General features: G+C 41.4%; 1 protein-coding gene across 2 annotated transcripts in view; it reads right to left on the reverse strand.

Annotated features, from left to right (window-relative positions):
* Nucleotides 1–3,625: 3,625 nt before the first annotated feature.
* Nucleotides 3,626–14,670, reverse strand: part of SDHA (succinate dehydrogenase complex flavoprotein subunit A) — a 29,103-nt gene continuing 18,058 nt past the window's right edge. For both annotated transcript variants that reach the window (XM_053593788.1, XM_053593796.1), the window contains exons 11-15: nucleotides 10,856–10,974; nucleotides 7,669–7,780; nucleotides 7,358–7,488; nucleotides 5,646–5,759; nucleotides 3,626–4,387 (exon numbers count right to left, since the gene is read on the reverse strand). In XM_053593788.1, the coding sequence (XP_053449763.1) occupies nucleotides 4,301–4,387; nucleotides 5,646–5,759; nucleotides 7,358–7,488; nucleotides 7,669–7,780; nucleotides 10,856–10,974 (563 nt within the window). In that variant the 3' untranslated portion in view covers nucleotides 3,626–4,300. The remainder of the gene's footprint in view (nucleotides 4,388–5,645; nucleotides 5,760–7,357; nucleotides 7,489–7,668; nucleotides 7,781–10,855; nucleotides 10,975–14,670) is intronic.

Here is a 14,670-nt window from a genome sequence, read left to right on the forward strand (position 1 = left end):
ACACTTTATATCTTTTTGCTTCATTTGATCAATATTAGAAATCATATTTTCCCTTTAGGCTGTATTCTAATTTTCATATTGACCCAATTTTTTTATTTCTCTCATTTGTCTATTCCCCAACCAAACACATGGGTTTTTAAACTCTGAAATACATCTACAAAACATTTTCAATATAAAACATTCTGACCTGTGGCTCATTAATTAGTGAAGTACCATAAACATTTACATTTCCAGACTACCTATTCCCCAATGATCTTCTTGGTTTCAATATCAATGGAATTTGAATGCTTGTCTTTGGTTCAAAACTAGTAGATAGAGACAAAGAAATCACTCCATCAGTTATTTCTTTGAAACCAAATTGGCCCTTGCCATCAGGGGTACCTGTGCTAGTTTTTAATTCATTGTCCTAACAAATGTTGCTCAGACACCTACACTAATACTTCCTTAAAAGACAGCATTGGTAGTAAACCATCTAACAAAAAAAATCACTGCATGCAACTACCCCTTTGATTGCTTAACCACCTATGACTAGACTTTTGTAAAGAGCTTCTTATACAGATCTGGAATAGTACTGAGCAGAAGAAAAGAGCACATAGCCTCTCTACATCTGCCAGACCACATTCTGAGAAGTCCAGTAAGCCAGGATAGTAAAAAAGAAAAAAAAAAAAAATCACTTATTAGCATTTTGCAACAACTACTCTAATCCTTTTCTGAAGTAAAAGCCCAAGCCATCCCGGGGCCAGCATTTCTTCCTTTCATCTCTTGCAAAATAAACTTGCTGTAAAACCTAATAGCTGAGTCACGAATTCCTTTTCAGCCTGAGATATGAGCCTCTTAACACTTCGACTTAAGTTTACAAAATACTTCGGCATTTATTTTCTCCTTAAAGTACTGGTTGGGATGAAGCTGCCTGAGGTTGTCAGCACTCATCCACCTGTCCTTTTTCCATAATGTTTGTTGGACCATGTCATTTCATGTCTTCCATGATTTTCAAAGTGGGCCGCTAGAGAAGTTAGAAGTGCAGACCCTCAGGCCCAACCAGAATCTTCTGAACTGGTATAGGGTCCCTTTGGGTGATATCACTCTAGTGCATGCTCCCGCCAAAGAACCACATTAGGGGTTACAAAATGGTGATTTTTAAACCACCATTAATTACTGATTTTGATTAAGTCTTCTGTAAATACCTTTTCCTAATCAACTAGGTTACCCTAAATAGCAGGGAAAGGGCAGGATACTAACTTATTTTAATTGTACATTTTGTGTGGAGTTAACATTCTAGTTACCTCTGAAAGTGATCAATGATGTTTTTTGTTTGATTGGCTTTGCCTTTCTAAAAATTATGAATTCTTTTTTAATATATCATACTGGTTTCTAATGCAAGAAGCATCTGAGACTGCCTAAGGGGCCTCTCTGGTGGTAGCAGTGTGCCTTGGAACAGGCTGAAGAGGGCCTGGAATTGACAGCTCTGAACTCGTGAAATGTGCACCCAAGTGAAGAAAAGGACCGGCTCCCACAGAAGAGCATGAACTCGAGCTACCCACAGAGGGAACTGGCTCCCCAATAAACCATTTTGTCTGACCTCCATTTCCTTTCAGTGTTTTCAGGATCGCCTTCCAAATTACTCTCTTGGGGCCAGTGTCCATAGAATTCAATCCAAGGCAATTAGCTTCATTTATTTCAGATTATATTTTTCAATTTTAGGGATTGTTTTAGGATTTTCAGTTTGGTAATGTGTAAAACATTTACATGGTGTAGGTTGTGGTGGTTCACACCTGTAATACCAGCGCTTTGGGATGCAGAGGCAAGAGGATCACTTGAGCCCAAAAGTGTGAGGCTGAGGTGAGCTGTGATTAGACTACTTACTGTATTCCACCCTGGGCTACAGAAGGAGACCCTGTCTCAAAAAAACCCCAAAAATATAAACATGAATTCAGAATCTAGAGCATTACCTCAGTGTTCTGCCACCTACCGCTGTCCCCCGTTCTCCCTGGCAACCACTTTAGTGTTTTTTCTTCCTGGAGTTTTAGGAGAAAACGAAGCATTTTTGTCTTTGCCTTTGATCATTCCTGTCTGCAACTGACCATCACAGGTCCTCCTCAAGCCTCCCCTAACTGCATGAACAAAGGTGCCTCATCCCCAACTGACAGATGTTTGTAATTTCCAGTATTGCAAGTTACACAATGAATAATTTGTAGATTCCTAGAACTGCTGGCCCAAATGTTAACAGCACTTGTAGTTTTGTTAGATGGTGCCAAATCCTCTTCTGTGGAAGTGTAACATTCTGTGTTCCAACACATGGGATTCTCTGTATCCAACAGCTCCCTAAATAAAGCCCAATGGTAAACTTTCAGATGTTAACCACTCAGAGATGAGAACTTTATCTTAGAATCCCTTTTTTGGTTAGCATTTTTAACCAAAAACTATACCCTTCTTAAAGTGTAATTAGCAGAATAAACATATTCTACCTACAAGTTTCCTTTGCCCTTTTTATTTAGCTTCTCTTAGAATGATTATGAGATTCGTTCAAGCTGCCCATGTACCAACAACTCATTTCCTGTTACTGCAGAGGAGCATTCTGTTATATGTTAATTATATGAATAATTTAATGTCTTTGTTGGCAGCTGAGTGGCTGATATATCATGTACAGGAAACAATGCAGCCGTTGCTTCCTGTACATGATATACCAGCCACTTAACCGCCAACAAAGACATTAAATTATTCAAAAAAAGGGGGGAGGCAACCTAAATGTAATATTCATATGTAATGGACTTAAAACTCCTAGGTCATTTTAGTGGCTAGGTAGATTTCCACTAACCTGCTTTCATTGTGTCACTTCTGGTCAAGAACCTAAATTGACACTGGCTCTGTATTTATCACATCCAGAATTTTCTGCCTGATTGTCAAGGGCCCCTCCCATTATTCACTTTTAATTTCCATCACATCCCAACATTCTCCCAGTGCCTCGCACAAGGAACAAATAAGGAATTCACCACATGAAGAACACAACCACTGCTGGGCACCGTAGGTGAGAGGAATGCTCGTCTGTCCCTAAAGTCTGGCTTCTGTCTGGTCCTCTCCCAGGTCAAATGCAAAGTTAATGCAAGGGTGCTTTACGAAAAATTTTTCTTGGCTCGGCACCTGTAGCTTAGCAGTTAGGGCGCCAGCCACATACACCGGAGCTGGCGGGTTTGAATCTAGCCCCGGCCTGCCAAACAACAATGACAACTACACCCCCCCACCCCAAAAAATTGCCAGGTGTTGTGGCTACTTGGGAGGCTGAGGTAAGAGAATTGCTTAAGCCTAAGAGTTTGAGGTTGCTGTGAACTGTGACGCTACAGCACGCTACCCAGGGTGACAGACTGTCTCAAATTTTTTTCTTACAGAACAAATTTATAGTAGTTATCTTTTTGTAATAACTTTGGAAAGAATACATTCATTGTATTATGAAAAGAGCAGCTTAAAAAATAAAAAAGAAACCCATTTACTTCCATGTCACCTCATTTAGTATTTAGTTATTTAAATAATTGAGAACAGTAAGCCATCAGCCAGGAACAAGGAGGAAACATTCACTAGTTTTCTTCATTTGCTGTCATGAACCAAAATTCGTTTTTACTTAGAAATAAACTACAACAAAATATCTGGATTTTAATGTAACAGAATACAAAGATAATTACACTTGATATTTCAGGTCAACAAATATGCCTAAAGTCAAACAGTACAATAGTTTAAATGGATTTGGAAATAAAAGAAAGTTTGTTCATTTATGCTTCATTTAAGAATTGTGCCCAGTCTTATAATTTCACAAGAAGGAAACAAGGTGCCAAGTGTGGTGGTTCATGCCTGTAATCCCAGCACTTTGGGAAGCTGAGGCAAGAGAACTGCTTGAGCTAGAGACCAGCCTGAGCAAGATGGAGACCCCCATCTTTACCAAAAACATAGAAAAAATTAGCCAGTGTGGTGGTTATGTTCCCAGGGTCCCAGATACTTGGGAGGCTGAGGCAGGACAGTCACTTGAGCCCAGGAGCTGGAAGTTGCTGTGCGCTAGGCTAACACCATGGCACTCTAGCCTGGGTGGCAGAGTGAGACTATCTCAAAAAAAACAAAAAACAAACAAAAAAACCAGCAAGGGACAAAGCTAACTCCAGCATTCCTTGGGTGCTGGGTTGACAACTGCTTTTCAAATGTACTCATTATTCCCTCAAGTATACCATTTTATAAAGGTAGCTATGCCATAAACACGTGTGTAAGCTATTATACATAATTACAAAAGCAGATTCCGTGATCACTGAATTTCCTCTCATCAATAGGAACGAATGGCCGGTGGAACAGTGGCACAATCAGCTTCATTCAAAGTTTTGTCAATTACAGGTCTATATTCCAGAGTGACCTTAAAAAAAAAAAAAAAAAAGAATTGGTGGTAAGTAACGCACAAATTGCCATCTCCTGTGTTATTTGCTTTTGAAAAAATTTAGATTTATAGGTATGGGAACTTAAAGGTATTCACTGGAGTATTTTTCAGTAAAAGTTGAATGATCTACATGCGCAACAGGGAACTATGTAAATGATGACAACTCTGTGTAGTAGAGCAGAGCAATTAAAACAATACAGTGTAAGATTCTTAATGCTTTACAAAAATACTCCCATCACGAACAGGAGGTGAAACCTCATATATACCATCACACTTTATGTTAAAAAGTGTTTTTCTACTTAAAATTATTCAGGTTTAATATCCCTAATCCAAAATTCCCAAGTGCTCCAAAATATGAAACATTTTGAGTAGCAACCTGACACTTGATGAAAGGCTCACCGGAGTACTTACCAGGCTTCCACTGGTTAAGTATAATGCAAATATTTCCAAAGTGAAAAATATTCCAAACCTAAAACACTTTTGATCCCAAGAATTTCAAAGAAGGGATACTCAACCTGTATACATAAATTTGTACACATACGGAAAAGTATGTACACCTACACTCAAAACTTACAAATATTTCAAAATGGTAATGGGTTATCCCAGATTGATGGGGCATTTCTTAAAAGAACCCCACAACAATGCTATTAAAAATAGGCAGTGCTAAAGAAGGGAAGTCTGACTTCTATACACTATTCGAAAAATAACTTCATGATAAATTCTGAAAATGACCAACTGCCTAAATTAAAGACATATGAGGTACACTACATAAGTGATGGCAGAGTTCATCTTAACTTCTGTAGACACAGGTAAATTACAAGATTATCTTTTATAAGCTATGAAAAGCTTAACAATAGAAACTTCACTATTTCTGAATCTCAATGCCCAGTAGGTGAATTATGCTTCAGCAGAACCCTTTACTGCAACCTCAACAGGCCACCCCCTAGCAAACAGCCCACTCCAGCCCCTGTTCAGTGTCTGTGCTCCTGCTGTGCCCATGGTCTCCTCATCTACTAGACTCCCCTGCAGCCGCCTCCAGGGACATTTCTGGTAGTAGCTGCATCCAAGACCCAAAGGCCTGTGGCTTCTTGCAGGCTTCCCTTCTCTCTTGCCACCAGGTCTTGATGGAACAAGTGTGCTTCCTGCCCAGCAACCTCCATTTGGCCCATGCCAGGGAAGCAGGAGCATTGTGCATTGTGACAAGACATATACCCCCAGTCCCCTGCCAGCACTGTACCTTCCCAGTGCTCACATCGACGTAAGAAAGGGTATGCTTCCTCCAATGCTCCCCAAAGGGCTTCTGCTGCTGTCCCTGGATAGGCTTGGAATAATCATACTCGTCAATCCGCACCTGGGTCAGAAATGCCAACACACTTCTTACTCCAACAGCGATGTAATCAACAAACGTGTTCAGCACTGAAACTACACACATAAGACCAGCCTCCCATACCCCAGGACCCCTTCCATGTTCATGTTCACTTCAGCCCATGAGGATGGCACCATTGACAAGCTCAGAACCTACCAAGGCCACAAAGCTGGTCAGAAGTTTGAAGCCCAGCAATGTGGGTCCTGAGTAATCCATTTCTGTATTTTCTATTAGATAAAATCCTTTATGTACCTCAAAGTTTGTTGAATACTTTGTTTTTTTTTACTTTGCACTCTGGGAGACTGTCTCAACCCTTTTCTTTCAGTTTGCTTTTATTTAAATGTTTTAAAATTCTCAAAAATTCTTGGGTGGCACCTGTAGCTCAGTGAGTAGGGCGCCGGCCCCATATGCCGAGAGTGGCGGGTTCAAACCCAGCCCTGGCCAAACTGCAACAACAACAAAAAAATCTCAAAAATTCTTAAAGAGAAGCTAAAAATTAAAATTCTCAAAAATTCTTAAAGAGAAGCTGAACAATATTGAGGAAAACCATGCACATAGCAATGGATGAGACATGTGCACGATTTTCCTCTTTAAAATACCCCCAAAGACCCAAACACTTGGTTGTTTGTGCTGAGTGAGGTGGGATGAACAGAGAGAAGGCCCTAACCTGGGGCAAGTGAGGCTGCAACCATCTCTAAATTCTAAATATCTGATTACAGGACAAGCTCGCTTAGGTCCCACCTGTGTATATGCTCTAGCTGAATGAAATGAAGACTCGTTCATCTCAGTCCCGTGAACAGCCAACTGTGGAGAAGCTGCCGGTCCTTCTGCACACACTACAGACAGCTCACCAGTCTCTTCCTTCACACTGAGTCCCAGTCAAAGTCCCAGTGCAGGACAGATCAACAAAATTTCACAGTAAATAAAAATCTGATTTCTCCTGGTTAACCAGTCTTCTCATTCACTCATATTCAGCTGACTGGAAAAGGCTGTTGTCGTCAACTACATGCCATCTTAAGCCCAAGCCTGCGTGTCTGCCTCTGGAAAGTCTTTACCCTTCTACTGACAGTTTCGCCTGAACTTGCACCTGCCCCTCAAGCTTCCCTTTCCATGTTTTTTTGCCATCACATGCTAAATACTCTTTTTTCTGGCACAATTTGATACAGGTGCTCCCCACAAAAATCAGTTCATCTGAAAAATAAGTGACCAAAGATTTCCACACACGGGGCAGGACTGAAATGATGACCTTCCCATCATCATTTCAGTCCAGGAAAGCAGCATTTCTCAGCCATGGTACTCTGGCTGCCCTCTAACCCCAGCAACGGCGAAAGCAAGGCATGTATTGTTGAGATGCTGCTGTTGGAAGCACTGGGTGCTGATTCAAGTAAAGAAAAAGGCCACACTCATACTGAAGACAGTGAACAAAGGAATGAGAATTATTAGGGAAAAAAGGGGCAGAAAACATTTTTCTCAACTTCCTTTTGGGAAAATCAAATGAAAGGCAGAGAAAATACAGGGGTAGGATGAGCAACACCAGATGGGAGAAACAGCAGGTTCGCATGGGGGCTCAGTGAAAGGCAAACCTTATAATCTTCCCTGGCGTGAGCACCCCGTGACTCCTTCCGTGCCTCTGCTCCATAGATGGTTTGTAGTGCACACAGCATCAGGTTCTGTAGCTCCAGGGTCTCCACCAGATCTGTGTTCCAGACCATTCCTGGCAGCAACACAAGGGCCCATGGGAGGGTGGGATCCAGTCACAGGGCCCTGTGGGCTTGCTAACACACACAGCCCTGTGGCCATCCAGCCTAGGCAAGGCCCCCCCCAGATAATGCCTGACAGAAAAGACAGCCCACCCTGCAGGAGGCAACACCTCAGCCACATGCTGACTGCTCACCCCTGTCAAATGTCTTCAGGTGCTTCAGATCTCCATAGAGCTGGCTGATTTTCTCACAGCCTTCTTGCAACACACTTCCCACACGGAATACTGCTGCATGATTTTGCATTGACTGTGACATAAATATCATTTATAAACTTTTAATCTACAGTAGTCATACTAAGAACGACTTAACCTTTAGACCTAAGTGTTTTCCTGCATTTCATTTTATGTAAAATATTTATCTAAAATAGAAAAACTAGGAAATTCAGACTATGACAATTTATTTCTCTTAATTTTATTTTTTATTTTTTGTAGAGATACCATGTTGTTCAGGCTGGCATCAAACTCCTGGACTTAAGTGATCCTCCTGCCTCAGCCTTCCAAAATTCTGGGATTATAGGCATGAGCCACTGCACTTGGCCTATTACTCTGAATTTTAAAATGAACTTTTGATTAAAGCTTTTTCTATGTTTCCACTACATGTATGTCTTAACACAGGTCTACATAAATCATTTACAGAGTTTGAGGAACACGGCCAGGATCTGTGGTTCTAGGCAGCATTGAGGCACAATGCTCTGAACCAGGCAGTGTCATCTCCAAGCCCTGGACAAATGAGCAGCCTGGTATGGGCCACAGAACACCTGGTAAGTGGTCTGGTGGTAACATGACATGAACCAGCACAGCTCTGCCCGGTGACACATGCTAGCAGGTGCTGAGACGATACATGGATGAGCAGCAGTGCAGAGACAGCAGGTCATCAAGGAGTGGGAAAATTCTGGGGCCCGGGAAGCCTGACTCTTGAGAAACTTCTTCCTCATGTGCGGGGCCACAGCACATGCACAGGCCATCTCTGGCCTCTGCTATATTCTGCTGATCTGAATACCTCTTCCTCTACCAACATTTAGAAACATTTCATCTAATTTTCATTAGACAATACACAATTGTAAAACTGTAATGTACATCAACTTAATAGTTTTTCAGGAAGAATAAATGGAAAAATATTGCATCTTACTAGAAAACACTCAACATTCTTTCCCATGCTTAGTTGTCAAATATTTTTTCTTATCAATTTTAACGTTTCTGGTTAAGTCTGTTCAAGGCATTTCATGTTATGACTGTAATGTGAATGTTTATTGTTCTGAGTGGATAAAAGCTATACTGAAAAGCTACTCATTTTTACATATAAGTCTTTTATCAAGGCACTTCACTACATTTTTCCACTAATTCATTAGTTTTTTCAGTTTATTCTCTTGGAATTTTTAGGAAAGTATATTTATAAATAACATTACCTATTCATTTTCCATACATGCCACATTTCTTTCATCATTACTGTATTAGCTGGAATCAGCAGAAAAATTACTTCTCCCATTGAAATGCATATTCCACGAGTACTGACAACTTTTGTCTTTGTTCAGCGCCAATTCTGATATCTCAAGGTTTATTTGCTAGAGGTAGTCCCATTCTAAAATCTGATGGATGTGCCACTTCTACATCCTAACACAAAGGTTCCTGTTACTAAATGCAATGATAACACCTGTCCTGGCTGGCCTCTGACATGCCAAAGTTCTGCAGAGCATCACTTGACCTTCTGCACCTCCCCTCATGCTATTCTTCTCGCTCCACGAAGACTCCCTTAAGCCCAGTCCACCTGGAGACAGAAGCACTTAGACCTGAGGATGGTAGAGGGTAACCTTATCTCTTTTGGTGGTTTCTAAGTGTGTGCCACTGGACTCCCTTCAGAATGTGACTAAAGCTATAGGCTTCTTTTTAGAAAATACTCATATTCTAGCCTGAGCTAGAGTGAGACTCGTCTGTAAAAATAGCCAGGCATAATGGCGGGTGCCTATAGTCCCAGCTACTTGGGAGGATGAGGCAAGAGAATCACTTGAGCCGAAGAGTTTGAGGTTGCTGTGAGCTATGATGCCACAGCACTCTACCAAGGGCAACAAAGTGAGACTCCAACAACAACAAAAAAAAAAAAAAAAAAGAAAGAAAATACATGAAGAAATTCTTATAAACAACCTTAAGTAGACAGAGATCTCATTCACAGTCAAGAATCCCTATAAATGTATTAGGCCAGGCACAGTGGCTCACGCCTATAATCCTAGCATTTTGGGAGGCTGAGGAGGGAGAACTGCTTGAGACCAGGAGTTTGAAATCAGCTTGAGGAACACAGTGAGACCCTAACTCTACAAAAAAAAACAGAGAAACTAGCCAGGCATGGTAGCACACACCTGTAGTCCCAGCTATTCAATCAGGAAGACTGATTGAGCCCAGAAGCTGGAGGTCACAGTGAGCTATGATGGTACCACTGTGCTCCAGCCTGGGTGATAGAGAGGGACCCTGTCTCAAAAACAAAAAAAAATTAAATAAAATATAAAAAAACCAAACAAAACATCATCCCTATATTAGAAGAATTTGATTATTTCCTATTTTATGTATTTTTATTGATTTAAACTCATTTTTTCAATGCACTGACACTAACCACATATAGCTATTTGAATCAAAAATTGAAATGAAAGAAAATGAAAATTCAGCTTTTTAAGACTGACCATATTTCAAGTGATCTGTAGCCACTTATGGCTAGTGGTTATCATACAGGACAACGAAGATTCAGAACGTTTCTATCATCTGTTCATAAGGTACCAATGAACAGTCGCCAACTCTTGGACAGCACACGCTGCATGGGTCAACTTTCACTTAGTGCCTAATCTCCTCTTTTCTGGGTCTACTCAGGGGCAGCAGCAGGCCCAGTAAAGACATCTCCAGAGTCACTGGAAGCTAACCATGGCCAGGTAATTGATTTCTGAGCAAGAGATGTAAGCACGAGTATCCTGTTAAAACATTCAGGAAACCTGCTAAGAGAAAGCTGCCCAGCAGAGGATTGTGCTGCTCTGACATTCCACTGCTTCTCCTCCAGGCTGCAACAGTCTGAGGGTGGAAGCCTGGCTCCAGCACACAGAAGTGAACCAGAGAAGGCTGTCCCTGATGCCTTGCGGTTGCTAATTCTATCCTGGACTGTTGACCTTCAGCCTTTCATGTGGAAAAGGACTTTGGTACTTTTATCTAACTTACATTGCTGACTTCTTTTGTATTCTTACGCTACAGGGAGGACTATGTCCTACTGCTGTTTACCTCCATATACCAGTGCAGGGTTAGCCAGGCAGCTAGTGTCTGTTCACTCCACAGTACTCCAGGTGCTTACCTTTTGCATGCTGAGTCGTAATTCCGATGTTCTGATGCTTCCGTCAGCAAATCTCAATTTGTCAAGATTCATGACAGATTCTTCTCCAGCATTTGGTTTAATTGGGGGAACTTTATCTCCTTAAAAAAAAAAAAGCTAGAATTTAACTGTTAGAAAACAGAAAAACTGGATGGATTTAGAATGACAGACTAACGTGTATCAGATAATCAAGGAGTCTGGAAAAGGCAGCAGTAACCCAAGCTAACACATAGCCTGGCCTGCCCTTCTCCAAGGAAACAGCTACTGATTTGGGGTCAATTTTAAAGATCATACATAAAGAAAAAAATTGCTGTTATATAGTAGGTCTCCATTAAGTAATTTTGGAATGAACAAACTAGAAAGCACCCCCAAAATTAAAAACTTAAATACGTACAAAAATAGATGTTATACTGTTACTCTACTAAGGTGGAAAATTATACCATCCAGACAGCAGTGCTGAGGAGCTGGCCACCCCATGGTTCTCAGGTGTGCAGGGATAAGGGAGGTGACAGTGTATATTGGACGTCATCTGCTGATTCTAACTCGCATGCTCTTACCTAGTCCTGAAAATCTGCAGCTCTCACCTTTCTATTTTTTAGAGCTAGGGTCTCTCTCTGTTGTCCAGCCTGGAGTGCAGCGGCATCATCGTAGTTCACTGCAACCTTCAACTCCAGGGCTCAACTGATTCTCCTGCCTCAGCCTCCCAAGTAGTTGGGACTAAAGGCAAGTAGCACAATACCCAACTAATTTTTCTAGGTTTTAGTAGAGACGGGGTCTCGCTCTTGTTCAGCCTGGTCTAGAACTCCTGGCCTCAAGAGATCCTCCTACCTCAGCCTCCCAGAGTGCTGGGATTATAGGTGCGAGTCACTGTATCTATCTAGCTCTCACTCTAAAAGGAGGTTGTGATGATTTTTTTCAAAGTTGTTTCGTGATGACAATTTTTAAAAAGCATTTTTTTTCAACAGGTAATACAGCTGGGATATAGGAGGTAAGGAATGCAGGAGACACACAAGTCTCTCACTCCCAGCCCACCCTCTTCAAGGAACCAGGGTGCTGGCCGCTCACCTATTTTACCTGAGTGCTTCTAGGAAGGCTGTTGCTTTTCCTTTTGTTAATGATGTTCGAAAAATTGACCATTCAATTCAAAATTTGAATTTGAAACAAAATTTTTCCTTTTGTTTTATGATGTTCTAAAAATTGACCATTCAATTCAAAAATTGACTTTTTTTCGTTTGGTGCACTTCTACAAGAAAAATTATTTTTTTTTTTTTTTTGAGACAGAGTCTAAGTCACCCTTGGTAGAGTGCCGTGGAGTCACAGTTCACAACAACCTCAAACTGTTGAGCTTAAGCGATTCTCTTGCCTCAGCCTTCGAAGTGGCTGGGAATACGGGCGCCGGCTACAACACCTGGCTATTTTTTTGTTGTAGTTGTCATTGTTGTTTAGCAGGCTCAAACCCACCAGCCCCGGTGCATGTGGCCGGCACCCTAACCACTAAGCAACAGGTGCCGAGTCTTTTTATTTATTTATTTATTTATTTAGAAACAGAGTCTCATTGTGTTGCCCTGGGTAGAGTGCCATAGCATCACAGCTCACAGCAACCTCAAACTCCTGGGCTTAAGCAATTCTACTGCCTCAGCAATTCTACTCCCTCAAGTAGCTGGGACTATAGGTACTGCCACAGTGCCCGGCTATTGTTTTGTTGTAGTTGTTATTGTTGTTTAGCAGGCCCGGGCCAGGCTCGAACCCACCAGCCTTGGAGTATGTGGCTGGCACCGTACCCACTGAGCTATGGGTACAGAGCCAACTTCTAAAAATTTTAACACATACACAGGTGTGTATAACCACTACCATCATCAAAATATGTAATAGGATTTTTTTATTAGATCATAACTGTGTATATTACTGCATTTATGGGGTATAATGTGATTTTATATACAATTTGGAATATGTAATAGAATTTCAATATATATATTTTTTACCCCCCGAAATAGAAGATATAGGAATAAACTTTTTAAATGTTTAAAAGATTCATAGTTTGGGGGAAGCAGTGGTACACACATTTTTTTCCTTTCTTTTCTTTTTTAAAAATTAAAGCATATGGCGCCCGTAGCTCAGTGGTTAGAGCACCAGCCACATACATAGAGGCAGGTGGGTTTGAATCTGGCCTAGGCCTGTCAACAATGACAACTGTAACAAAAAAATAGCCAGGCTTTGTGGCAGGCATCTGCAGTCCCAGCTACTTGGGAGGCTGAGGCAAGAGAATTGCTTCAACCCAAGAGTTAGAAGTTGCTGTGAGCTATGATGCTATGGTGCTGTACTGAGGGCAACGTAGTGAGACTGTCTCAAAAAAAAAAAAAAAATCAAAGCATAATTAAGATACAATAAAATAAATTCACAATGTTCAGTGTAGGTTTTTTTAAGTTTTGACAAGCACAGAGCTGTATTAAGGCCCAACACAGAATATAACTGCATATATCTATGGCACCACCCATCGCTTTTCTTCCCTGCAGTTTTTTGCCTTTTCCAGAATGTCACATAAACAGATTTGCGTGTGTAGGGACCTTGGACTCTGTTCCATAGCACACTGCAGGAGATGCTCTGTGTGTGAGCAGTTTGTTCCTTCTTATTTCTGAGTTTTAAAAAGTTTAAAAAAGAGGCCAGGTGTGGTGGCTCATACCTGTAATCCTACCACTCTGGGAGGCCCAGGTGGGTGGAATGCCTGAGCTCACAGGTTCGAGACCAGTCTGAGCCAGAGCAAGACCTCATCTCTCAAAAAATAGGCAGGCATTGTGGCAGGTACCTTAGTCCCAGTTACTCAGGAAGCTGAGGCAAGAGAACTGCTTGAGCCCAAGAGTCTGAGGTTGCTGTGAGCTATGATGCCACAGCTCTCTACTGAAGGCAACAAAGTGAGACTATCTCCAAAAAATAAAAAAGGAAGGTATTAAAGTATAAGGTATTCTTATGAGACTTCTCATTTTCAAAGAAAGAAAACTTTGAATTTCTGCTCTGCTCTAAGAGAAGTGGCATCAGTCCTCACCACTACAAAGTACAAGACTACCAAGTGGGACAAGCATTGCATATGGGGTCAGAAAAGACAGATCTGAGCCCTGCCTTTGCAGCTGATCAGCAAGGACTCAGGATGAGGAGCTATTTCTGCATGTGCTGGCTCCTGAGCTATGGTGATATACAAGACAGTATCCTGCCTTATTATTTGCATTTTTCTAACTACAAACATAAAAAGGAGTATGTTAACAGTGCATTAAGACTGTGCTAGTTTCTGTATCATCATTTCAATCCATACAAAAAACATCTGCTCTATAAAAACAGCTGCAGTGGCCAGGTGCCGTGGTTCACGCCTGTAATCCTAGCACTCTGGAAGGCTGAGGTGGGTGGATCACTTAAGCCCAGAAGTTTGAAGGTGCTGTGAGCTATGATGATGTCACGGCACTCTACCTAGGAGAACGAAGTGAGACACCACCTCAAAAAAACAAAAACAGTGAAATATAATGGGGACAACATGGGCTGGGTGCCTCCTGCACCTTACCCCCTATGAAGCAAAGAGGCAGGATAGCTGCCATGAAATCCTTGTAGGTCAGAGTGATGGCAATTACCCTGCTCCTAGTGTACAATATGGACTCAGACTTTCAGAACATGGCACTTTTTCTCCTACTTTATTTTAAGCTACCCTAAGAAGAAAACCACTGACTGAAACCCATTGTATCACTGAAGATGGGAACCAACATCCAATCTTTTATTTTGTTTAAATTATCTCTTTTCCTTTATTAAAAATTTTA

The sequence above is a fragment of the Nycticebus coucang genome, chromosome 1 (genome assembly GCF_027406575.1).
Source record: "Nycticebus coucang isolate mNycCou1 chromosome 1, mNycCou1.pri, whole genome shotgun sequence".
Classification (NCBI taxonomy): domain Eukaryota; kingdom Metazoa; phylum Chordata; class Mammalia; order Primates; family Lorisidae; genus Nycticebus; species Nycticebus coucang.